Source organism: Grammomys surdaster, unplaced genomic scaffold, assembly GCF_004785775.1.
Source record: "Grammomys surdaster isolate TR1022 unplaced genomic scaffold, NIH_TR_1.0 125881, whole genome shotgun sequence".
Classification (NCBI taxonomy): Eukaryota; Metazoa; Chordata; class Mammalia; order Rodentia; family Muridae; genus Grammomys; species Grammomys surdaster.
Window position 1 is genome coordinate 1216676 of NW_021620706.1, and position 25248 is coordinate 1241923.

The 25248-nt window shown below is 35.8% G+C and overlaps 1 protein-coding gene across 1 annotated transcript in view; it reads left to right on the top strand.

Annotated features, from left to right (window-relative positions):
• Positions 1–25248, top strand: part of Dpyd (dihydropyrimidine dehydrogenase) — an 872190-nt gene that overhangs the window by 400990 nt on the left and 445952 nt on the right. The window contains exon 13 of the mRNA XM_028752184.1: positions 9678–9893. Coding sequence (XP_028608017.1) covers positions 9678–9893 — 216 coding nt within the window. The remainder of the gene's footprint in view (positions 1–9677; positions 9894–25248) is intronic.

The following is a 25248-nucleotide window of genomic DNA, read 5'->3' on the forward strand; positions in this document are numbered from 1 at the left end:
TAAGCCCTTATGATGGCTTCAAGATGCTATTTGACTTCTATTTCAAATATTAAATGCCGTGCTTTTTAAATTTTCTGATAAAAATTTTCTTTCTGGGATTTGGGGGTTTTAGACAGGGTTTCATGAGGTACAGATTGACTTTGAATTATCTATGTAGTTGCAGCTGACCTTGAACTCCGGATTCTCCTGTCCTGCTTCCCAAGTGCTGAATTATAAATGTGACCCATCAAATTCAAATTGAAAGGGTATGTGCGTGTGTGTGTGTGTGTACACATGTTCATGTATGTGCACACATGAACATAGACATGTATGGTCTGTGTGTATATTCAACCAAACCATCACAAAAATTCAAGTTACGTTCTGATTTGTAGGATATTAATATTTCCTACATAATGTGTGTGCAAGCTGCAGGAAGCTTGCCATAATAAAGCAAGGATCCCTTTGGAGTCAGTTCTTGCTGCCCCACTTACATACAGTTTATCTGCAGCATGAACAAAGATTGCTTACTGTCCATGACCCTAATCTTGCTCATTTGCTGAGGGAGAATGCTTTCTGTTTTGAGGAGTGATTTAAAGAAAAAACATGAAGCATTCACTGTTGGGTCTGGCATGAGCTTTGTTTGAATATGAGCAACTGATTTTTTTTCTGTTTTGAGGATAAATTGACTCAGTATGTTTGTGTTTGATAAAGAAAAGACTTTACAGCAGATGTGAATCTTGATAGGACCTTTTCAATATCCTGGCAAGCTAAAACAAGCCTTGTCCCATGAAGTAGATTTGCTTATAGACCCTGAGTACAGTAACATAGATATCTAATACAACCATGGAGAAACCTGCATCTCCACTGGAACACAAAGAGTTGGAAAGAGTGTCCATGGATTCACATGTAAATCACTCTAGGTGACTTAATTTTTATCTTATTATTGCATGTATTTATTCAGTAAGGGAAGGGCATATGTATGCCACAGCATTCTTATAGAAGTCAGAAGAAATCGGTTCTCTCCTTCCATTGGTATCAAACTCATATGAACCTTGTCACCTCTCGTACCAAATAATTTAAGAATCCTAATTGAGCTCCACTTCAAAAGATTTCCATGCACTAATTGTGGCGGATAATTAGTGTGGTCAACAGAAGTTTTGAAACTCTTTATGTGTTTCTAATTTTAAGTGCAGGAAATAAATGGACTCCACAAGGGAAATATCAATAGTCTTTAGAAAAGAAATAAAAGCCAACCAATGAGGAAGAAGGAAGAAAATGTACGCAGAAGAGGGTTGACTTGAGAGTTTCTAGGTTGGCCCATCTACTGCACAGCTTAATTAGTCTGCAGTGCCTCTGCACCCTGTTAGTGACTTGGCTCTGAAAACGTCCATTTCAAACCATAAGTCAAAAGTCAAGGAGTGGAGCTGGAGAGATGGCTCAGCGGTTCAGAGTACCTGGTGCTCTTGGGAAGTGGATTTAGTCCCAGAACCCACATCAAGCGGCTGGCAACTATATGTAATTCCATTTCCAGGGGAGCTAATGACCTCTTCTGGCCTCCATTGGAACAGCATGCACATGACAAAGATACCTGCATGCAGGCAAAATACTCATACATGATATATGTATAAAGTAGGTTTATAATATGCTCTATGTAATATATATTTTATGTATATAAATGTGTATATGTATGTGTGTGGGTGTGTGTGTGTAAAATTTTTAAATCTCCATAGTACAGAAAACACTATTTTTATCTAATGTGAAGTAGATAAATTTTTGTCACTCCATGTGACTGAATTATAAAATGCATGCATTTACATAGTGAAACTTAATACTCTACTGTATTACTTACAGCCACTAGAGGGCTCTTTGGAGAGGCTTTGCAAGCAGGCAGGGCCACCACCTTTTGCCATTACAACAGAGACCTTTGTCTACAATGTCCATGCTTGGGAACCTCTCAATCAAGTGCCAAATAAAATAATATAAATCACATTATGTTAAACATAAGGTAAACATTTTTTCTGCTAACCTTCAGGGAGAGCATACCTACATGAAACATAATTATTTTAAAATGTTTCATTTATAACAATAAAAAATAAAATAATCCTCATGCAAAATGGTTAGTAAACATAGGGCTAATCACTATTTTATGTGAACTTACCACTATTGAAAACTAATGCAAAGAAAGAGATGTACATCCAAGTTCAACACTTCAATACATTGAATAGATGAATGTATTTTTGGACATCTTAATATTATCTCAGTCCTTCTATTACCAGGTACTTAAATTAAGCAGGAAGCACAGGTAGATGAGCAAGCACATACAAAATTGACAAGGAAATAACTGTGCTATTTGGGGTAAGTAATCTAGGGGACAGTACTTATACTTCCTTTTGCAAAATTCTGTCAAATTTCAAAGCACTTCAGCTGAACTTAAAATCACATACCACCCCCCATAAAATACACTGAAATAAATATTAAAGACAGATCCATAAATGATGTTTTACTTGCAACATAGTAAGTGGTTCAATCTCTTGAAGCAAAAGGACATTGTTGAGAAAGAGCAGGGGTGGGGGTGGGGTAGAGGATCCAGATTGAAATTAGAATGTGTAACATTTATGAGTTCCATGAGTAGTGTGAGTTCTTCCAAAATTTGTAGATGGAAATAAAATGAAAAATTTTAATTAGAACCTATATAAATTTAGGGTCTCTTCTAATTTCTGCAATCTAGTCAAGCTTTGGAAAATGTACTTTTTGACTAAAATCCTTACTTAGTTTCACAAAAATAATTCTCACGGAAAATAAAGCTTAAAAACTTGGGCATCTCTCTCAGTTTCAGTGTCTCAAATGTCTAGCAAAGGCTTCAGAAAGAGCCATGTTCATCTTTCTGTCTACACTGCAGATTCTGTACTTGATACCTTCCCTCAGTCTCCATTTTTACTCTCCTCACCTGAGTCCTGTATGACTTTTACCTTGTGTTTTCCTTTATTTTCATTTTCCAGTTGTGTATGTTGAATAAGCAAAGAAGTTGAGAATGAATGACTGATTCAAACCTTTTATTTCTTAAAGATATATTCTATATATTACCCGACTATATAAGACTACATACATGCATGTTTTGTGTATATGCAGCTAAGGATCCTATAGGCATCTTATGTAATTCTTTTGTCTATAGGTTTTCTCTGTAAAATAAAAGTTTTGAAGTCAAGTATCTCTGTGATTATCCTGGTTCCGCATCTTGTTAATTTTCAGAGATAACCCGGCTGAACTCTTGAATCAGAACCATCTGTGCTAAAGTGCAGCCAGCAGGCTAACTTGACCTTCACTAGATGACTTTCAGACCACTATTGTTTCTTTTCAAAGATTGTTTTAAGTATGCTGTCAAAGATTAACTAATTACTTAGCATATCAGCAAATTAGACAGCATATGGAGCTCAAAAATGAACCCATATATGTAATACAACAAATTTTCAAAAGAATATGTAATAAGAAAAGGACAGTTGCTTAAATAACTGAGTTGGGAAACTGTATAACTGCATGCAAAACAGTGAATTAAAGAATTAAGGTGGTTGAGTTGGCTTGATCATTCTTCCAGAAGACCTAGGTTTTGCTCCTTGAAACAACTGGGAGTTCACAAGTATCCATAACTCTAGGTCCAGGGGATTTAACCCTCCTTCCAATTCCTCAATCACCAGGCACAAAAGCCAGGTGCACAGACATGCATGCAGGCAAGATGTCCATACACATAAGGTGAATATCTTTAAAATATTAAATATAGGGCCAGTAACTTCCCAATTACTAGGAGACAACAGAGGGAGTAATTATACAACACTGGCTTAGTCAATCATTTTTTAGACATGACTCCAATTGAGCAGACAAGTGTGATTAGACAAGCCAATCAATTTTCTGTACACACATGGAATCAATGGACAGTACAAATAGAAAAATACAGGATGATATATATTCAATAAAGAATTAATGGTTAAAATGTTAGGAAAACAAGCCAAATGACTTAATATTGAGAAAACAAACAAAAGATTTTTGAAATACACCAGGAACACAAATATATAATTCTCCCAACATATTCGAATAGCAAAAGTCAAAAGTTACATATATATATATGTAACTTATATATATATATATATATATATATATATATATATATATATGCATGCTTAATATTACTGATCATTAGAGAAAGGCAAATTAAAACCACAGTGAAGGTGAAGTGCTATATCTCACTTCTTATATTTCTTCCTTTATGCCAGGAAAGAATGCCACAAGAAGCATCTTAGGAAACGAAGGTATTATTTAGACTCACACTTTGAGAAGAGACATCATGGCAGTAGGTGGCTCTTTGACAAGGAGAGTATGCATCCATGGGGATGCTTGCCTCTTCATATCCATGGAATATAAAAAGAGAAATGGAGCAGCACCTGTCTCACCTTCTTCTTTTGACCCTGTCATTTACTTATAGCTTTTAGTCCATGGGATAGGAAGACCTGTGTTGAGGGTGTGTCTTCTCAATTTAAGTACTTCTGGAATGCCTTCAAAGACACACTCAGAGCTGTTCTTCCTACATGAGTTCAAAACCAGTTGAGTTGACAATGAAGATCAAAATTACAAGTCTCTTCTTTGTCACCTTAACACCCAAGCCTAGTTAAACAGTCAATTGCAGCCCTCATCCTCAAGGCTCATGATAACGACAGTGTGAAGTGCACTGAGTTTACTTGTAAGAGCTCAAAATCTTAGCAGTTTGCAAACTATTCCAAAAGCCCAAATTCAAAGTGTCAAGACAGTCAAAGATTCAAAGTAATCTCTTAATTACAGGCCCCTATAAAATCAACTAAACAAAGTATCCATTTCTAATATACACTGGCAAAGCAAAGAGTACATAGTCTCATTCCAAAACTGAAAATTGTGAAGTAGAAAGAAAATTTGGCTGGATTATGATAAATCTCATAGAATAGCTAATGTTACGGCTAATATAGCTGTTCCGTCCCTGGCATTTAGACTCTCCATGGATCATCTATATTCCAACAGCCTCTAACACACTGTTCCTCTGGTGATATTGTCTGAAGTTCATGTCTCCTGAGCGGGATACACTTCCTTAAAGAAGATCTCAGTGGAAATCCAAAATTCCTAGCATGTATAACATGCTTGCTTCTATATTTTGACCGAGACCCTACTTTCATGATTTCACACGGTGGTCTTTTGAGTAACAAGAAATCTGAACCTGCCACACATTCCCTTGTCCAACCGGCTTTCTGGTATTTTACATTTTATGTTATAGTCATATACTCTGCTGTTAGCTCAAGATGTCACCTGGCCTCCTTTTACTCTATCTGTAAAACTTTCTGAGTACTTTTTGTGACCAAACTTGAGAACTTTTAAGCTTCACAAACACATGCTTAGAGGCGTGTCTCAGGTAACTCCAAATCCAGTCAAGCTGGCATTGACAAATCACCAGTATTCCTATCAAATGGTAGCCTGGAGAAGTTGATAGGTGATAAATGTTGACAAGGGTATGGTGGAGAAAAGGAATCCTTTTATCATGTCATATTCTTTGTGGGAACATAAGCTATCATGATCATTTTGGAAGACTTGTATCTAAGACTTGTTCCTCAGATAACTAAAACTAGAAATTTCATGTGATCTAACAATTCAAGTCCTGATGTACCTTCAAAAATTGGAAAGCTGCCTATATGCCTATGTTTATAGACTGTTCCTAACAGTCAGGTTATGTAATGAACTTAACTATTGAATAGATTCTAAAAATATGGTGTGCATATGCAATGGAATACTATTAAACCTTTAAAAGGATAAAATTTTGTCATTTGTGACATACTGAATGTAAGTGGAAAATATAAGAGAAATAAGCCAGCCAGAGAGAAAAAAAGACATGTAATGCAAAGCAATCAAACAAATAGAATCAGCAGATAGTATGATAGACGTGGATAAATGCTAAGAGTGAAGAAAGTGTAGATGACTTTATGTAAAAGTAACTTTTCCTCACCAGATGTAATTGTCATCTTGGAGGCTTACTGTTGAATAAGCTCTCCATTTCTAGTTCTTTCTGAACTCTGGGTGGTTCAACTCAACTGCTCTGGCTCAAATTCATCTCCAAGCTAACTGGCTTCACTTGGTTTCTCACTGATTTGCTCTGCTTGGAAGAAACGCCTCTTAATTCCACAAACCAGACTGAACTGACTGCACAAACAGAATAACAACATGAACTCAACTGAACTTCATTGCTCACCTGAACTCAACTGAATGTACTCACTAAAATGCCCTCCCTTCTAACTCACTCTGAGTTGCTCTTAAGTAGCCTCTGTTTCCTCTGCTGTTCTTGTGAGAGCTGGGTATATCCTATCTCTGACTCATTCTGTAAAACCTTCCTTTGATTCATCACTTTGTCTGACCCTCAATTAGACATCATTTTCAAATGTAGCTACTTCTTTTTACAGACTAAATTCATCTTCATTGTTTTGGATTAAAGGTGTGTGCTATATTGCAGCCAGAGGGATTAAAGTTGTACCATTCCAGCCAGATTACACGGATCTAGAAGCCGTTTGAATGTGATCCCTTGCCAGAGAAGCCATGTTGCTGACCAAAATTACTCTACAGGTCTGAAATCACAGTCTTAGACAAGCAAAAACATACTTTCTGGATGTTTTTGAAGAAGTGGTCAATATGGCTGAGAAGAGAATATTGAGGATTTTGCAACCATTGAGAGTGCATTTCAGATGTTCTTACTGCAGATGATGTTAGTAATGTGAGAAGATGGGCAGGTTAATACGCCCTGTTATCTCATTCCACATCCCTATATCATAGAACCACCCTGTAGCCCACCAAATACACAGATTGTAAGTTGCTGTCATAGAGTAAAAATGTAGGTAATTGTTGTAAAGCACCTTAGAAACTGTTTGCTTCATTTACTAAAATGAAATGTAATGACTACTGTTAATTAAAAATATAAAGATTTAAAAAGTATAAAAATATCAAACAAAATGGCCCAGTGATGTGAAGAAGAGGAGACAGATGCATACACATCCTATGTCCTTTTGAATGCATATACCCACAGATGGAATTTCCTTCATTTAGGTATTATTATCATACTACTTTTCCCAGCTAATACATGGTAAACATTCTTTCAGTCGATGCACTCATTGCTTCTCTGTCATTTCTGATTCTGACATATAATGCCTTTCCAAAGTGGAAATTGCAGGGAACTAATAATCTCTGCTATTCAACATCTCTATCATATCTGTTATTTGCTAACACTACCGGGTGACTGGGAAAATAGTATTGTCTGAAATTGAAAATCTGGATACTGCATGTTTTAAAGAAGAATGCAATAAGGTCCAATTTAAAGCTGTTTGGTACGAGGGCACCCAGAACATCAGCAGTCAAAGGTGCTGAAACCTCTTGGAAATCTCAGTTTGGGGCTGAGAGTAGGATTTGGAGGTATTGGTCCTTCAGTGAGAGCAGAAATTTGCGATTCATTCCACAGAGTCAGGCACAGAGGAATAAGGCTTCTATCTAATACAGGAAAAGAACCACAGAGTAGGGAAGAATTATGCTATGGGCGAGAAAGACAAAGCAAATGCAACTTTGTATGTGCATACACAAATGCTCACATGCACACACACAGCACTCTTATACGTATTGTAAGATATGTAACCTATGACCTCCTCATTTGAAAGACCTTTGTCAATATGTGCATGCTTACATCTTACTTGTACACTATAGTTAGTTTTCATATATATATAAAGCCTAGATGTCATTGGGCTCCCTTTTTGCAAAACTAGAAACTATATATATGTATATGTATATGTATATGTATATATGTATATATATATATATATATATATATATATATATATATATATATTGCAGTTATAACAAACTGAAACCCATCTGCATCATTGAAGGGATCAGATATTTCAGTGCCCAGCTATAGACAGAAGAAAACTGTCATTCATTTCATGTCAGAGGTATAAAGAAACATCTATACTCTTACTGTGAACATCATTCACAATGGCGCCCAGTGTTGTGCCTGTGCATGTGCATATAGGGACAATGCTTCTGATTTTTCCTACTGTTTACTTATCTCTCATGTTGAAACATCTCCCTTACTCTAACCTAATACAAACTTGATTCCTTTCAAACTATGGTCAAATGGAGTTAAAATGCTGCCAATAACAAAGTTGGATTTTGTCCAACCATCTATCTGATCCCTGCCCAATCCCCAACACGCACTTGCAACTGTATACTACCTTCCTACTTCGTGTACTCACACTCTTCGTTTACACATTAAATAGTATTTCGATTCATTGTGAAGACAAGAGCTGAGTACAATGAAACTTTCCAAAAATGTGCCTCATGAGGGGTAGGATGTAATTAGATGTAGTGAATTTGAATTTGATCAGGGAGGAGGAAAAGAGGAGGGGAGGCGGAGAGACAGGGATCCATTTAAACCAGAGTTCCCTGGTGGAGTGTTCATAGCTAAAGCCTAGATGTCATCGGGCTCCATTTTTACAAAACCAGAAACACAATAGCCTTTCAACTGGCAAATTTGATGCCTTTTTGCATATTAAGAGAGCTTTGCTCTGCTTTCAGTAGAGGACAGAAAATGATTTCTATGCAAGTCATGGCACTCTTTATCTACACAAGACACATGCCTATAAAATTAAGGTTCTGCTCAAATAACTTCTTTTGAGTGATGATTCACAAGAGAACTGAGTTCTACTTTAGAATTAAGTAGCCCGGTGTCCATTCAGTAACTACTTTGGCTGAGAATATTCATCATTTTTTTATATGTTTCAAGTATTTGTCTTTCATAGATAAACAGAAAGGGATGAGAATCAGACAGAAGAGCATGAGAATGAGGAAAGAAAGAGAATACAGAGAGAAGAGAGGAAAAGAGGAGAGGACACTAGGCACGCATGTTCTATTCTTTAGTGGGCCAGGTACCTCAGTGTTTTCATTAAAACATAATACTAGCCTGGTTACTGTGGCCACTAAACAGAGGCTATGTGCATTTCTAAATGCCAACTGATGTTTCTAGTGTAAACTGGTATCTTTTAAGTTTCTGAAAATGCAAACTCCTCCAATCCAAGTGTCTTATTTCTTTTACAAGTAGAAGTCTTCCCATGACCTACTTTCTTCATTCTTCAATATCCTTCTGAGGGAGGAAATGAGAGAGCTAGCAATCCCACTGTTGGACTGAAAGCTACAGAGGAGAAGAAAAAAGAGCAAGTTAAGGGGCCTTCTTAGAGCCACATCCAGAGCAATAAGATTACTGGAAAATGGAATTTGGACCTACTGACTTACACTGGCCCACATCTCAGCACTAAGACATTTTCATAAATTATGTACAAAAAAGATGGGCTAATGGAACCAGAAAGATAAATTCAAATATGATTCCTGTTTGTGTTTGACTTTCAGTTTGTTTTAAATAAGTGTTTTGTTTGTTTAATTGATTTTCATTCTGTTTCTCTATAATATCATTTAACTTCAAAAATAACAATTATGTATAACATTGGACCACTAAATTCTGACTTCTGGGCAGTTTTCCCATAGGGAGATAGACTAATGGAGTCTGTATTCATTTGCATGCTATGAGGAGATTTGGGGAAAGATTATATGGCAGTTCAAGTATGCTACAAGAGCAGTTATTGCTAACTTCTTTCTTGCAGGCACAATATGGAAACTCAGTGCCTTCCCAGCCTACACTGCCCCTGTTTTACACTCCTGTTGACCTAGTGGACATCAGCGTGGAAATGGCGGGATTGAGGTTCCCCAATCCCTTTGGCCTTGCCAGTGCAACCCCAGCCACCAGCACACCAATGATTCGAAGGGCCTTTGAAGCTGGATGGGGTTTTGCTTTGACCAAAACTTTCTCTCTTGATAAGGTAAGAAAATATATTTGAAGTTATGTGCAAATGTGTAGCATGCATATTCAATAAAAAGATAAATATGATGTGATGGAAAGCCTTTAACATCAGATATGCTAATTACTAAACGAGTTGAAAATATTGGAGTTTACATTTCTTTGATTCTCTCTGTCCTTCACAAAGAGCAGTGTGGACTATATTCCCATTTTGTATTGTCTAAGAATTATCAGAACTGTATTTTGGCTGGGGATATAGTATGGTTGGTAAAAATACTTTCCTGCAAGGCACAAAGATCAAATTTCATTCTACAACACCATATGAAACAAGTATGGTAGAACATGCCTGTAATCCTACCACTAAGAGAATGGAGGCAGATGATCCAAAATTCAAGCCAACCTTAGCTATCAGTCTGGGCTACATGAGAGCTATCTCAAAAACCTATAGACAAACAAGCAAACCCAAGACAGCATAGTAGTGATTGAATAATCACATATCCCTATTTTAATTAAATTGAATTTACTGTGTTTATATTAGAAGGATGTCATATGATGTTTGGCTATTTATATGAGTCATGTAGTGTTTTATGTAACATTAAACATTCCTGTCTTAAATATGTTTTATTCCCTTATGAAGAAAGCTTTCAAACTCCTTTCATCCACCTCTTTGAAATGCAAAGTACATTATTGATATTTATAGTCATGATTTTGTGTGGTAGCTTCCTAGAATTGCTTTCTACCTAATTTTAATCTAACTGATCCATTTTCCCCTATTACTCTCTCTTCCTACGACCCCCAACCTTAGACCTTAGTAAATACTATTTGAATCTAACCTTCTACTCTTTCTCTTTAAGCTTCTAATAGAAGAGTAAGTGAAACCGTGTGCTACAATTCTTCCCTGTGACTGGTTTTTTACACTTAACTTAATAATTTTGAGTTCAATCCATGTTGCTACAAATTCAGGATTTAATTTGGATAGCTAAAATGTACTCTATTGTGCATCTGTACTATATTTTCTAATTCCGCACATCACTTGATGAACAGTAAAGAAGTTTTCATTTTGTGCCATTATGAATAGTGTAACAATTAACATTGAATACACACTGTTGACATACTCATTTTATTTCATTTGAATATATATATATATATATATATATATATATATATAAAATTGGGATATATATATATATATATATATATATATATATATATATATCTCCCATGGGGTGTTGTCTGATAATATGAGAGTTTCTATTTTTAATTCTTTGTTTTGACATTATTATTTGGTGACTTGAGCATGTGTGTAAATTAAAACATATGTTTCAATTCAAAGCTAGGAAAACAATAGATTTAGTTTGCATAAAATCCTATTATGCACTACGTATTTTATAGATTTTCTCACTGTAATTTTTTGTTGGGCATAATAATATATGTTATATTAATAAAAATACACTCCCAATAGAATTCCTTGTGACAGTATGGTTTTATGCTTTTACAAAGAGTGCTACCTACTTAAGAAATGAATGATTAAATTTGAGGTCAAATCTTTAGTGAGAAAAACACTGCCAATGACATGCTCAGCAAAGGCTCTTGCATCCAAGGCTGGTGACTCAGGTTTGGTTCCTAGAACTGAGATGGTATAATTGACTCCTAAAAGATTTCCTCTGTCTGCCTCATGAACACTATGTCAAGGGCATGCACTCTCATCAAAACACAAGCACATGCACGCACACACACAAACACACACTAACACACACACAAGCAATTAAGTACATTTCAGATAACTTTAAACACATTAAGCTACTAAACGCACACTTCCAATGTTTGTGTGTTTGCGGGATAGAAGACAGATACCTTACATGGCGGTAAGTTAGGAGTCTACTTTAGCATTTCATCGTCCATATATTGAAAAGGTTTTGGAGAACAAGCCTCATCAATGTGATTAGCACTGAGTTGTACTTAGCAATAACTAATGTATAAGAATGTGTGGAATTAGTGGCTAAAGAGAGCATCATTATTTAAATCAGTCTTATCCTTGGGCAATGGAAATAACAAAGAACAAACATGCACCATTAAGCTCATTTTTCTCCCACTTCTTTTCTTTTACTGGTATCGATAGCTGACATTATTATCCTTCGTGTATTACAGCTGTCTTAGACTGACAGTTTTACAAGAGGTTGGGTAAAGGTGGCCCAGGAATCCAGAAAACCTTCAGGAGTTAGAAAAATCAGAGCAAGGAAAAATATTTCTTAAGGATTGTCATACTTAAACAGAAAAGTATATGTGAACATCAAGAAAATCTCTCACTAAATTTTTTGAAAACCTCTTACTAAACAAAATATTAAATTAAACTGAGTAGTCTAGATTCAGATTTTAAAATATTATAAATTAGTTGAGTCCAGTCTTATAGAATATTAATAGGGTATTTGTCTTTATTTGTCTTCATCCTTTAAGAATTATGGAGGCTGTAATAAAATGTTTAATCTGTTGGTTTCAAGCGTCTCAAGAGCATTTGGTGATCTATTAGTTGTGCTATGTAAAATACATACATGTAATATGCAGTTAATTAGGTGTAAGTGAAGAATTAATGGTAGAGAAAGCTGGGTGGCTTGGACTTACTGCTGGCTTCCCAAAATTGAATTCTGAGTCATCAGAGCCAGCTTTGTTTCCTCTGTTGGTGACTTGCATTCCTTCATGACCCTGTGTCATTCAGGCACATGGAAACTGCTTCATTTACTAAGATCACATGCAGAAACAGGTTTAGAAACTAACTTCTTTCTAAACTTCCAATCTAAATATAATCTATCCCTTCAGATTTCTGTGCTAAAGATCAAAATGGAAGCTATGAACAAATATATTTTTTTAAAAATCTGGCACATAAAACATACCACTTTGTGATACCATTTTGTTTATTTGAATAGTGGGTACAAAACTAGGGTGCAAAGACTATTTTAGGCTTATCTGTGCAAATTGTAATTGTGAAATTCACAATGCCATCTTGCACATGAGGAATGGTGTGTCAAAAAAAAAGATCCTTCCTATTCATGAGCTTATAGAACACTCCAAGTCCTAGAAAACTAGTTTGTTCTTACATAGTCCTTAATTCCTGATAAAGCTTGTTGTAAATATATAATTACATCTTATGAGAGCTTGCACTTTCTTATGGATGAAATGTGTTTGTTTACAACTTGTGAACTCTCATTTTCCTCACACACAACCTTTTCTAAAGACAGGTATTAAAATAACACATATAGTATACATGTGTGTGACATTATATCAGACCAATTTAGATTGGCCTTATTATAATTTATTATGCCAATTCAAGGATCTGTTTAAAACTTATTATAATTCAGAATCTTGACATTTGAAATTTGGATGCTCATAATATGACAAAGGCTAGTCTGTGGAGTTTTGTTATCATATGAAATATTAATATTTCACAACACATCTTTGATGAAGTACAATTTGCCGAGCCTGCATATGATAAAGAAATTAAATGCTCACCAAGGGAGTTCAGTCAGAATTAGAGCCCTGCCTGAACATCTGCTGGAAGTTTCATTATCCAGTGCTATGCCAGTGTGGCTCCCTTGTTTTTCAAGATTGACAGCTGAATATTGCCCTGATTCCTGCAGCAAATACATTTAGCTCAACGTTGTCCCTCCCCTCTGCTTTGTTTTATTTTTTAGGGAGAGTGTTGAAGGCTGCTTTTGATTTTCAAACTATATTTTTTTATACTTTTGACATTTGTAGATGCCACATTGAGGTCTAATACGCTGTAGCAGCAATAGGCCATTGACTTGTAGGGAAATGCCAGCTGATATCTCAGTAAACAGAAATATTATTATTCTTCACTGTGCTGTCTGTATAAAAGCTGGGTGTGCTTTCTTTAGGGAGGCAAATCATCAGACTTTTAATGCCAAATATAAAAAGATCTGTGTTTGCTTTTGTGTTAAATAACATCAAAGATGCCTTTTGCTAACTCTTCTTCCTTCCCCAAATCAATCTTTCTAAGAGCAAGTGTCCCAAAATAGCTAGATTGCTTTCTTTGAGATACCATGTTTTTACAAGAATGACAAGTGATATTTAAAACAAGTATATGAATCACTCTCTCCATAAATATAAGTTTTAATTTAAAAAAAGAAAAAGATGGAAGAGAAACCAACCTGTCAAGCTTGATTAAAACTAAATTATCATGATGAAATGGAGAACTGCTTTGTTGGTGGGAAATAGTAAAAAGGGCTATGGACACCACATAAAATAACCCTTGACCTGGACTCACATTATCTGAATAAGAAACAGATAAATAACATTTTATTTATGTCAAATGTCTCTGTAAACCTGTCTTATCATAGCGATGCATATTCTATACTGTAAATGTATACCAATATATTAAGCATCTGGTTGAGTTTTTAGTAATACATTTTTGCATTAGTATGTCCTGTTTTAATAAGTGTCAGATGGCCAAATAAATTGGCAAATTCATAATGTATTATCTCTCAACCTTAAAACCTGAAACAAAACTAAGGTTTCTAATTATTTCTGTGCAATCACATTATGGATTATAGATATTTGGGTAGAATACACACTTACCAACTATCACAATTTGGAGGAAGAGTTTGGTAAACTTTTCACACACACCTGACACAAATGAATAAATAGATTATTTGCCACCAGCATATTGAATTGTTTCCCTCAGCCATATGAACAGATAGTTAACACATAAAACAATTGACTGTTCTGAGTATTGATCTCAATCACAGGAGAAAAAGCCAATTTAAAATTTCTCATCTCCTGTTTTGTTTTCTATACCTGTCTGAAACTGAAAACATCAATGGAATTTCTGCCAGCACAGATGTTTTAAGAAGGAAATTACTGAAGCCTTGAAATGAAGAGGGTTATTGGGAAGACAGAATAGGAATGACATAGTATTAAGAAAATGCATAAAAATAACCTGCTCTGACTATGCAAAATCATTATGTGATTAATATTTATATTAGTAAATCTATATCTCCATCCAAAAGTAGTAATACAGTAATACTGCACTCATAATCAGTATTAGTAATTCAGATAGAGGAAACATTACTGAGTGTGTGAGTGTATGTGTGTATGTGTGTCTGCGTATATGTCTATGTGTCTCTGTGTCACACACATGTGTATATATATGAATGAAGAAACCAGAGGTTGACATCTGGTGTGATTCCTCCAGTTACTTCTCCACATAAGGTTTTGAAGCAAAGTCTCTCACTGAATCTGGAGTGTATAGATTTGTCTAGACTGACTAACCAGCAAGTTCTAGGGATATTTTTGTTTCCACATCTGCAGATCTGGGATTTATATGTATTCTGTATTTAATTTTTAATTTAATGTTTTTACTGGAAGATGAGAATCCAGTTTAGCTTGCTAGTCTTTTGACAGCCAAGACATCACCCTCATAAACTTTAATTTTTTAGTAATAAGATTATCATAGATCTTAAAGTTAAAGCAGCCCACTGTAGCTACTTAAAGATCTATTTCAGAAACCTATCTCTTTTACTGATCCTAATTCAGCCATATCATAAATCCAGTCCATGCTTTTTAGATACATCTGCACTGTGAGACAACATGAAGTAAACTTGTGTACCTCTGTAAAACAAAGTTGTTGTTGTTTTTAAATATTTTTTATGGTTTAATTGTGTGTTTTTATGTATGTGTATGTGCTTATCTGTCTTTGTTAGTATAGATGCATAGATGGTCACAGAGTTAGAATAAACCAGAGCTGGAATTATTCAAGTTGTTATAAATCACCTGAAGTTGGTGCTAAAAAAACTGAACTTGGGTTCTCTGAAAAAGTCATAGGTATTCTTAACTAGTGAGCAACCTGTAGACCCAGAAATGTTAAGTGAAAATATATAATATGTATCCCTAATAAATAAATTCCTTAATTGGAATGCTATACAGAGAGACAAGAAAGAACTGTGATCTGGAAGTCTCTAGTCACTAATCCTGTTCTACGGTATCATCTGGGCATGTAGATTGTATTGGAGTTTTCTATTTCTATAGACATTGTTACTATTCATGTATTCACATATTTGCTATAACGTGTTGAGTGTTTATAATATGTAGACAGTGCTTTATCCCATTAATATCCCTATCAACTATACAGTTTTGTTTTCAGATAAAGTAATATTCTAAGTTAAATAAATTTATTTACCTAATTTTAATACAATTATATATCTGCATATCACCATGTATGATGGAAATTTGGGCTGTATACATGTGCACATTTTGTGCTCCATGTGGTGCTTGTGGGAATCATTAATCCACTTGACTTCCATTGATAGATGCCAAGATGTTCTTACTAAGGTATCAGGTGTCTCCGGTGGTGATGGTAAAATTGCTGAGGTGGCTAAGCCTATCTTCGGTCTTCATACCCTCTCATGTCTTAGGCTTTCCCATTAATGTAGAAGCTAGTTTGAGCTGGCTCATAAGGTGGCCATGTTTCAAGAGGAACGTAAGCTGAAAGGTATTTGGAAGCAAACACATCCAAAGCACACTGTTAGTTGTACCATCATCTCTTGACCACATTACAACTTTATAGTCATAACCCATGAATTGAATAGAAGAGTAGTAAATAAATGGGCTACACCAAGAAAATATCAATTGTATAATTTGTCAGCTACTGCCTCCTTGTAGATATACAGCCAAAGGCTCTATTGGCAACCTAGCATCATCTTCAATAATCCTCTGCTTATAGACAGCAAATTCCCACTATTCTGCTTTTCGTTCTGAATGGTCCCCTTTCATCTAACTTTATAATGTTGTCACCATAAAGCTCTTCTGTATTTGCTATATTTTTTTGAAACAGATTTCTATCTCTCTTGGGCATGCCTTGCTATCATAATTCTACATTCTTGGGAATCCTAGAACTCTGTCGTCTACTTGAGATATCCTAGTGGGAACAGCCTAAAATCTTTTCTAGAACTTAACAAACCATCTTGCTGGTATGATCGTTACTATAAAGTGCTTGAGAATCTTCTATCAGGGAGAAACTAATTATAAACAATAGCTTTTTTCTAATACAGCGGTCTCTGGGCTCTTTGAGTTGCGTAAGTTTTGCTTAGCAAATTAAATATGTCCTTCTTAAGCTTTTATCTGTCTTACCATTCCTTATTTTATTTGGACAGAAACACTCAAGTGCCACTTTCAGCACTCTGTCTAGAGACTCCTGTAGAATCACAAATGTATTCCAGTTCTTTCCTTGCTGAATTATCTTTGGAATGATTGTCCTGTCCAACTACAATTCAAGTTTCCATTTTCCTAGTCCCCAATTTAAGAAAAAAGCTTCTCTCTGCATTTTAATACTGTAGGAAGATTTTTGCACATTTTGTCATGTGGACCAACACCCTAGTCTTCATTTTGCAAGATTCCCAATCTTGAAGCCAATGTCACCTGCATTAGAATTGGATACCTCAGCACTTGTCTGATTTATGTATCATTCTGGATATTGCTGCCTGTTAAACTTCACCCCAGAATTCAGGGATTCAAAAGTAGCACCCAGGTGTCTGGTCCTCTCTTGCCCATTTGGAGAGGGTGACCAGGGCTTGGCTTGGAACATGTTGGTTGCTCACACCTATGCACTTACAGGCATTTCACAGACTGTTTGATACTAGGCACCAAATAACTATGCATTCTCAGATTTCTACTAAGAAAAAAATAAACCTCTGATAGAAAGTTTAGAGAAAGTTCATGTGGCCAAGACACTAAACATTTTGTTTTAATAGCTTCCAAGTTCCTACATTCATGCGATCACAATCTCTCTGATCTATTTCCTTCTTGATTCATTGGTCTTCCTTCTTGATCTCTAACAGGCAGCCTCTCTTCTATCTGAGGAGTATGTGACTTGGCAGTTGCTCTATCTCGGGACGCTCTGCACTCACACTTATATTTGACTTGTTTTTGCTTCTTATTTGCATTTCAGATGAATAGTTTGCCTCCTCAAAGGAATTTTTCTTGCCTTCCAAAACGTAGCCTAAACCTGCAATGGTGGTTTTCTTCACTGGACTCACTGCTACATAAAATGGCCAGGGTCTTGACGATTTATTTGTAAACTTTCTGGTTTAGCTACTTGCAGCAAGCTGCATATGAAAAGAGATATTATCATTGTTGCTTACTACTTCAAGAACAGTATCTGGCAGGTAAGGAGGACTCAAATCACATTTGTTAAACGAATGAATAATCACAGAATTCTAATTTGAACGACAATTCCATCTGACAGCCCTTCAGTGACTTGTAGACAACCCTTATGTCTTATCCATAACCCTTTTCTTTTCCTTTCTAAATTGTCCTGTTTTCCTTCCATAATAAGGTTTGCAGATTTTTACCTTGTAGGTTTCCTTTTCTCCCGTGTGGATTTAAAAACACTTGCTTTGATCCACATTATCTTAATTGAGATGAAGTTATGCCTGCATTTGCCAGATTGGACAAATTAGGATCACCTACCAACAAGAAAAGAACTGGAAAATAACACAGAGAAAGCCATACGTGATTTAAAAAAAAAAAACAGAAAATTTTGTGAATATCTTAATTAATTTTTTCAAGCCTATGTAAGTTTCTTTGCATATAATAAAGAATGTCTTCTTTACTTTCATAATTTATTTTGGGATACCATTTTGGAAATGAATATGCTGAATTCTTTTAAAACATTAAATTAATTAATTTTACCATCATTAATTTGTCTTATTTTATATTATCAAGAAAGTCCCTGATACAATCATGAACAATTGTGCAACCTACTATTTCACTGGTGTTCCCATTTCAAGTTTTGTGTTTGGTTAGTATTTATTTATTCTACAACATTGTTCTTTTGTTATGTACTCATGCTTTAACAAAAGAGAAATAATTACGTAAACAACTTAAATCTAAACTCGTATTGGAGAATCTATAGAACCTGAAAAGCAAAATTATTTCTTGTTCTATTTGTTTAATTATTAACTGGTTTGGTGATTTAATTGTTATTTTTATTTATTTTACTAAAACCCATAAAACTGACTCATCCTAAACATGATCAAAAATGACTTTATGAAAGGCTACAACTGATGCATGCTGGTCCTCTTGGAGGGTTGATCACAATGTTCCCACTTATTAACTGGATCTTCATCTTCTTTCCATCCAGTTAATATGTGTTCCTGTGTGCTTTTACACATACTCACTTGCATGTGTAAGTAGAATATTGAAGCTAAATATTGAAAGTTATACTCCAATAAATATGCCTTTCTCCCTCCCTGAGTTCTCATTTAATCTCCATTGGCTGCCATGTTCTGTGAGCTCTGTTTTCCAAACAGAAAACATAAATTATGATATTTGCAAACATAAATTAATGAGTACATTTATGATGTTAAATAAAACTCCTTTAATTATAATAAAAGTGATCGTTTTAACCATGTACATTATTAAAGTTATTCAAATTGCTTCAATGCATTTTCTCCCTATTTTTTGAAAATAGCTTTTTTCTCACATAATATATCCTGATTACAGTTTTCCCTCCCTCTTCTCCTCCCAGTTCCTCCCCACATCTCCTCCTTCCTTCTGGATCCACCCACTTTCTGTCTCTCATTAGATAACAACAGGCTTCTAACACATTTTGCATATATGCCAGACATATATTATACATTGGAGAAGGAAAGAACAAATAGAAAGAAAAAAAGCCCAGAAAAAGGAACATGAAATAGATATAAACATTTACTCAATTGAACAATTAAGGGTTCCATAAAAACACTAAAGCAGAAGCCATAATGAATATCAAAAGACTTATAGTGTAATACGTGCATGCGCGCGCACACACACACACACAGACACACACTTAAAAAACATTTTTAAAGTGCTGATGTGACATTTTGAGGCAAAAACCTCCAAAATGCTGTTGACTTCCTTTTCTGTGAGTTCATGTCTGTCTAACCTAGTGATTTATAAGGCCTTATCTTCTTGGTGTCCTCCACCTCCTCTGGCTCTTACACTCTTTCAGACTCCTCTTCCATCAGTTTCCCTGAGGCTAAAGGAGCGGGATTTAATGAACACACGTTCTTTTTATAGGCTGAGTATTCACAGAACTCCAATTCTCTGTATGTCTGCCTGTGAGTCTCTGTATTTGTTTCCATCTGCTCAGGAAGAAGCTTCTCTGATGATAACTGAGCAAAGCCTTATTCTCTAAGTACAAGCAAAGTCATGAAGAGACTGCTATGTTTTGTTTGCTCAATTGTTTAGCTTTTAAATTGGATTTTTATATCTACCACCCTTCCAACCCTCATTCCACCCTAATCTGTTCCACTCCTCCAACATGAGGTAGGAGAGAAAGAAAGGTAGAAGGGAAAGGGTCACATACCTCTTTAGGCTACTTCCTGCTGATTAGGTGTGTCAGCTATGTGAGGGCAAGTCCTATCTTCTTAGAATATCCAGTGATCAAGCAATACCAAACCATCAATCCATCAAATGCAACAGTAAATGAGGCATCTGAAGGCAGCGGGGACCAGCAGCAGAGAGGCAGAAACAGGGACAGCAGAAGGGGGCAGTAGAAAGGAAAACAGTTTTAGGAATTTTCTGGTGGAAGTTTTTGAGTCAGTAAAGTATTCTATCATATCATCTGCAAATAGTGATATTTTGACTTCTTCCTTTCCTATTTGTATCCCTTTGACCTGTTTTTGTAGTCTAATAGCTCTGGCTAGTACTTCCAGTACTATATTGAATAGGTAGGGAGGGAGAGGGCAGCCTTGTCTAATCCCAGATTTTAGTGGGATTGTTCAAGTTTCTCTCCATTTAATTTGATATTGGCTAGTAGTTTGCTGTATATTGCTTTTACTATGTTTAGATATGGGCCTTGAATTCCTGATATTTCCAGGACTTTTACCATGAAGGGCTGTTAAATTTTGTCAAATGCTTTCTCAGCATCTAGTGAGATGATCAAGTGTTTTTTTTTTCCTTTGAGTTTGTTTATATAGTGGATTACATTGATGGATTTCCGAATATTGAAGCATCCCAGGATTCCTGGGATAAGCCTACTTGATCATGGTGGATGATTGTTTGGATGTGTTCTTGGATTCAGTTTGCAAGAATTTAATTGAGTATTTTTGCATCGTTATTCATGAAAGAGATTGGTCTGAAGTTCTCTTTCATTGTTAGGTCTTTGTGTGGTTTAGATGTAAATGTAATTGCGGCTTTATAGACGGAAAAGGATAGTGTTCCTTCTGTTTCTATTTTGTGAAATATAAAATTGGCATTAGGTCTACTTAGAAGGTCTGATAGAATTCTAAACTACATCTCATCCTTGGATTTTTTTGTTGGGGAGACTTTTAATGACTGCAGCTATTACTTTATGGGTTATGGGACTGTTTAGATAGTTTAATCTGATCCTGATTTAACTTTGGTACCTGGTATCTGTCTAAAAAATTGTACATTTCATCCAGATTTTCCTGTTTTGTTGAGTATAGGCTTTTGTAGTAGGACCTGATGATTTTTCAATTTTTCTAGGTTTCTGTTGTTATGTCTCCCTTTTCAGTTCTAATTTTATTAATTTGGATACTATCTCTATGCCCTCTCATTAGTCTGGCTAAGGGTTTATCTATCTTGTTGATTTTCTCAAAGAACCAGCTTCTGGTTTTGTTGATTCTTTGTATAGTTCTTTTTCTTTCTACTTGGTTGGTTTTAGCCCTTAATTTGATTGTTTCCTGCTGTCTACTCCTCTTTGGTGTATTTGCTTCTTTTTTGTTCTAGAGATTTCAGGTGTGCTGTCAAACTGCTAGTGTATCTCCAGTTTCTTTTTTGTAGGCACTCAGAGCTATGAGATTTCCTCTTAGCACTGCTTTTATTGTGTCCCATAAGTTTTGATATTATGTGCCTTCATTTTCATTAAATTCTATAAAGTCTTTAATTTCTATCTTTATTTCCTCCTTGACCAACTTATCATTGAGTAGAGTGCTGTTTAGTTTCCAAGTGTGTGTGGGCTTTCCATTGTTTTTGTTGTTACTGAAGACGAATAGTCCTTGGTGATCGGATAGGATGCATGGGATTACTTCAATCTTTTTATATCTGTCGAGGCCTGTTTTGTGACCAAGTATATGGTCTATTTTATAGAAGGTACAATAAGGTGCTAAGAAGAAGGCATATTCTTTTATTTTATGGTGAAATATTTTGTACACATCTGTTAAAACTATTTGGTTCATGACTTATGTTAGTTTCACTGTGTCTCTGTTTAGTTTCTGTTTCCATGATCTGTCCGTTGCTGAGAATAGGGTGTTGAAGTCTCCCACTATCATTGTGTGAGATGCAATGTGTTCTTTGAGCTTTAGTAAAATTTCTTTTATGAATGTGAGTGCCCTTGTATTTGGTGCGTAGATATTCAGAATTAAGAGTTCATCTTGGTAGATCTTTCCTTTGATGAGTATGAAGTGTCCTTCCTTATCTTTTTGGATAACTTTTGCTTGAAAGTCGATTTTATTCGATATTAGAATGGCTACTCCAGCTTGTTACTTGGGACCATTTGCTTGGAAAATTGTGTTCTAGCTTTTTACTCTGAGGTAGGATCTGTCTTCGTCACTGAGGTGCATTTCCTGTATGCAGCAAAATGCTGGGTCCTGTTTATGTACCCAGTCCATTAATCTATGTCTTTTCATTGGAGACTTGAGTCTATTGATGTTAAGTGATATAAAGGAAATGTTATTGCTGCTTTTTGTTATTTTTGTTATTAGAGATGAAATTATGTTTGTGTGTTTATCTTCTTTTTTGGTTTATTAGAATATTACTTTCTTGTTTCTTCTAGGTTGTAGTTTCACTCCTTGTATTGGAGTTTTCCATCTATTATCCTTTGTAGGTCTGGAATTGTGGAAAGATATTGTGTAAGTTTGTTTTTGTCATGGAATATCTTGGTTTCTCCAGCTATGGTAATTGAGAGTTTTGCTGGGTGCAGTAGTCTGGGCTGGCATTTGTGTTCTCATAGGGTCTTTATGACACCTGTCCAGGATCATCTGGCTTTTATGGTCTCTGGCAAGAAGTCTGATGTAATTCTTATAGCTCTGCCTTTATATGCTATTTGACCTTTTTTTCATACTGCTTTTAATATTCTTATTTTTGTGAAACCTTGACAATAGTCACAAACAATATAAAATACCTTGGTGTGAATCTACCCAAGCAAGTGAAAGATATGTATGATAAGAACTTCAATTCACTGAAGAAAGACATGTGAAGAAGACCTCAAAAGATGGAAAGATCTCCCATGCTCATGGCATGGCAAAATTAGTATAGTAAAAATGGCCATCTTCCCGAAAGCAATCTACAGATTCAATGCAATCTCCATCAAAATTCCAACTCAAATCTTCATAGAGATAGAAAGAGCAATTTGTAAATTCATTGAGGATTAAAAAAAAAAACAGGATAGTGAAAACTATTCTGAACAATAAAAGAACTTCTGGGGAAATCACCTTCTCTGACCTAAAGCTGTACTACAGGGCAATAGTGATAAAAACTGCATAGTATTGGTACAGAGACAGGCAGAAAGATCAATAGAATAGAATTGGAGATCCAGAAATGAACCCACACACCTATTGTCATTTGATCTTTGACAAAGGAGCTAAAACCATCCAGTGGAAAAAGGACAGCATTTTCAACAAATGGTGCTGGTTTAACTGGAGGTCAGCATGTAGAATAATGCAAATCAATCCATTATTATCTCCTTGTACAAAGCTCAAGTCCAAGTGGATCAAGGACCTCCACATAAAACCAGATACACTGAAACTATTAGAAGATAAAGTGGGGAAGAGCCTCAAATACTTGGGCACAGGGGAAATTTTCCTGAACAGAACACCAATGGCTTATGCTCTATGATCAAAAATTGACAAATGGGACCTCATAAAATTACAAAGCTTCTGTAAGGCAAAGGACACTGTCAATAGAACAAAATGGCAACCAACAGATTGGGAAAAGATCCTTACCAATCCTATATCCGATACAGGGCTAATAATATTCAATATATACATAGAATTCAAATGAGACTACAGACAATCAAATAACTCTATTAAAAATGGGGTACAGAACTACAGAAAGATTTCTCAACTGAGGAAACTCGAATGGTCAAGAAGCACCTAAAGAAATGTTCAGCATCCTTAGTTATCAGAGAAATGCAAATCAAACCAAACCTGAGATTCTACCTCACACCAGTCAGATTGGCTAAGATCAAATACTCAGGTGATAGCAGATGCTGGTGAGGATATGGAAAAGGAAGAACACTCTTCCATTGTTGGTGAGATTGCAAGCTGAAGCAACCACTCTGGAAATCAGTCTGGCAGTTCCTCAGAAAACTGGACGCAGAATTACCTGAGTATCCAGCTATACCATTCCTGAGCATATACCCAGAAGTTGCTCCAGTATATAACAAGGACACATGCTCCACTATGTTCATATCAGCTTTATTTATAATATCCAGAATCTGGAAAGAACCCAGATGTCAGAGTGACATTCCTCAGTTCAACAAAAGAATAGATAAAGAAAATGTGGTACATTTACACAATGGATTACAACTCAGCTATTAAAAACATTGAAGTCATGAAATTCTTTGGCAAATAGATGGAACTAGAAAATATCATCCTGAATGATGTAACCCAATCACAAAAGAACACACATAGTATGCATTCACTGATAAGTGGATATTAGCCCAAAAGCTTGCAATACCCAAGCAATACAACTCACAGTCCACGTGAAGCACATGAAAAAGGAAAACCAAAGTGTGGATGCTTCAGTCCTTCTTAGAAGGAGTAACAAAATACTCACAGGAGCAAATATGGGGACAAAGTTTGTAGCAGAGATTAAAGGAGGAACTGTCTGGAGACTTCCCATGTGCAGTCACCAAATGCAGATGCTGTTGTGGATGCCAGGAAGTGCATTCTGACAGGGGCCTGATATTCCTGTCTCCTGAGAGGCTCTGCCAGAGCCTGACATATACAGAGACAGATGCTGACAGCTAACCATTGAACTGGTCATGGGGATTAGTTAGAGAGAAGACTAAAGGAGCTGAAGGAGTTTGTGGCCCCATGGGGAGAGCAACAATACCAACCAGCCAGTGCTCCCAGGGTCTAAACTGCTAGCCTGGGAATGCACAGGGAGGGATCCATGGCTCCAGCTGTATAGGAGTTCCTTGGTCCTGTGAAAGCTAGGTGCCCCAGTGTGGGGGAATTCTAAGGTAGGAGGTGGGTGGGTATGGGCACACCCTTATAGAAGCAGGAGGAGAGGGGAATAGAATAAGGGGTTTCTGGGAGTGGAAATAGGGAAAGGGGATAACATCTGAAATGTAAATAAATAAAATATCCAATTAAGAAAGAAAGAAAGAAAGAAAGAAAGAAAGAAAGAAAGAAAGAAAG